The sequence below is a fragment of the Acyrthosiphon pisum genome, unplaced genomic scaffold (assembly GCF_005508785.2).
Source record: "Acyrthosiphon pisum isolate AL4f unplaced genomic scaffold, pea_aphid_22Mar2018_4r6ur Scaffold_17135;HRSCAF=17804, whole genome shotgun sequence".
Taxonomy (NCBI): Eukaryota; Metazoa; Arthropoda; class Insecta; order Hemiptera; family Aphididae; genus Acyrthosiphon; species Acyrthosiphon pisum.
The window spans coordinates 1-1,000 of NW_021766135.1; the positions used below are offsets into that span (position 1 = coordinate 1).

The 1,000-nt window shown below is 30.0% G+C and overlaps 1 protein-coding gene across 1 annotated transcript; it reads right to left on the reverse strand.

Annotated features, from left to right (window-relative positions):
- Nucleotides 1-144: 144 nt before the first annotated feature.
- Nucleotides 145-516, reverse strand: LOC103311742 (52 kDa repressor of the inhibitor of the protein kinase-like). Its single transcript, XM_008191445.1, has one exon. The coding sequence runs from the start codon at nt 514-516 to the stop codon at nt 145-147; it is 372 nt and encodes a 123-aa protein (XP_008189667.1).
- Nucleotides 517-1,000: the final 484 nt, after the last annotated feature.

Genomic DNA, 1,000 nt, shown 5'->3' on the forward strand with positions numbered 1-1,000 from the left:
GAGATGGCAGGCGCGTATCCAGAATTTTATTTCAGGAGGGGCTGATGAACATTTATAAACATAGTAATACAGTAAAACAAAAAAATAATATTTAATGATTTAAAACACAATGTATACAAATACAATGTAGGTATTAGGTAGGTACTATATAACAAGTTTTAATTGTCTAGCTCGTCCACTATTGGCGAACTTGTCTAAAACCATATCGTCCATTGTACAAATATTTCTATGAATATTTAGTAATGCTAAACTAACAAGACGATTCTCTGAAGTTGAGTTTCTCAAATATGTTTTTAATCTTGTTAAAAAACTGCGTTCAGCTGATGCAGTTGACACGGGAAGTATGGCAAGTATTTTCAGCAGTTGGTAGAGATTGGGATATAGAGTTTTATCACAAGAAATTAAAGCGTCTGTGAAGGTGGAAGGTCTTGATGATGGTTCTAATGAGGTCCATTTAGATATCCATAAATCATACTCAGCGTCAACTGTATCTTTAAAACCTGGCAAATCATCCATGTAAAAATAAACTGCTTCACAAATTAATATAAAGAGAATGTAAATTATACTGTAACAAAATAATAGTTTCTTTTTGAGTCATAAAACGATCATTTAAAGATGAAATTAAATCATCTAAGTGGGGGATAAAAATAGTTCCCACATAGTCTTTCTTCAGTGGAACAATGTGGAATATTTGATCGATTTCTTTGATTAACACATATTCGTGGTTTTTTTTCCTCGACATATAATAATGTTGCAATTGCTTTTGCTTCTTAGTAAATATCACCAAATACAGCTGAACAATTTTCTCTCATTTTTTGAAATTTTAATGTTATGGTTTCTATTTGTTTAAGAGCTGTAGCTAGATCTAAATTTGACTTTTGTAAGTATTGTGACAAATTATATGTATATTATCCTAATAACTTACTTAAAATATAAACTGCTACAATAAAATTAAAATTACATATGCAGTTTAACACACCGTTAGTTCTAGTTAGTCAGT

Coding starts and splice junctions, on each gene's coding strand:
- LOC103311742 (XM_008191445.1), bottom strand. CDS start 516: ATGGATGATTTGCCAGGTTTTAAAGATACAGTTGACGCTGAGTATGAT.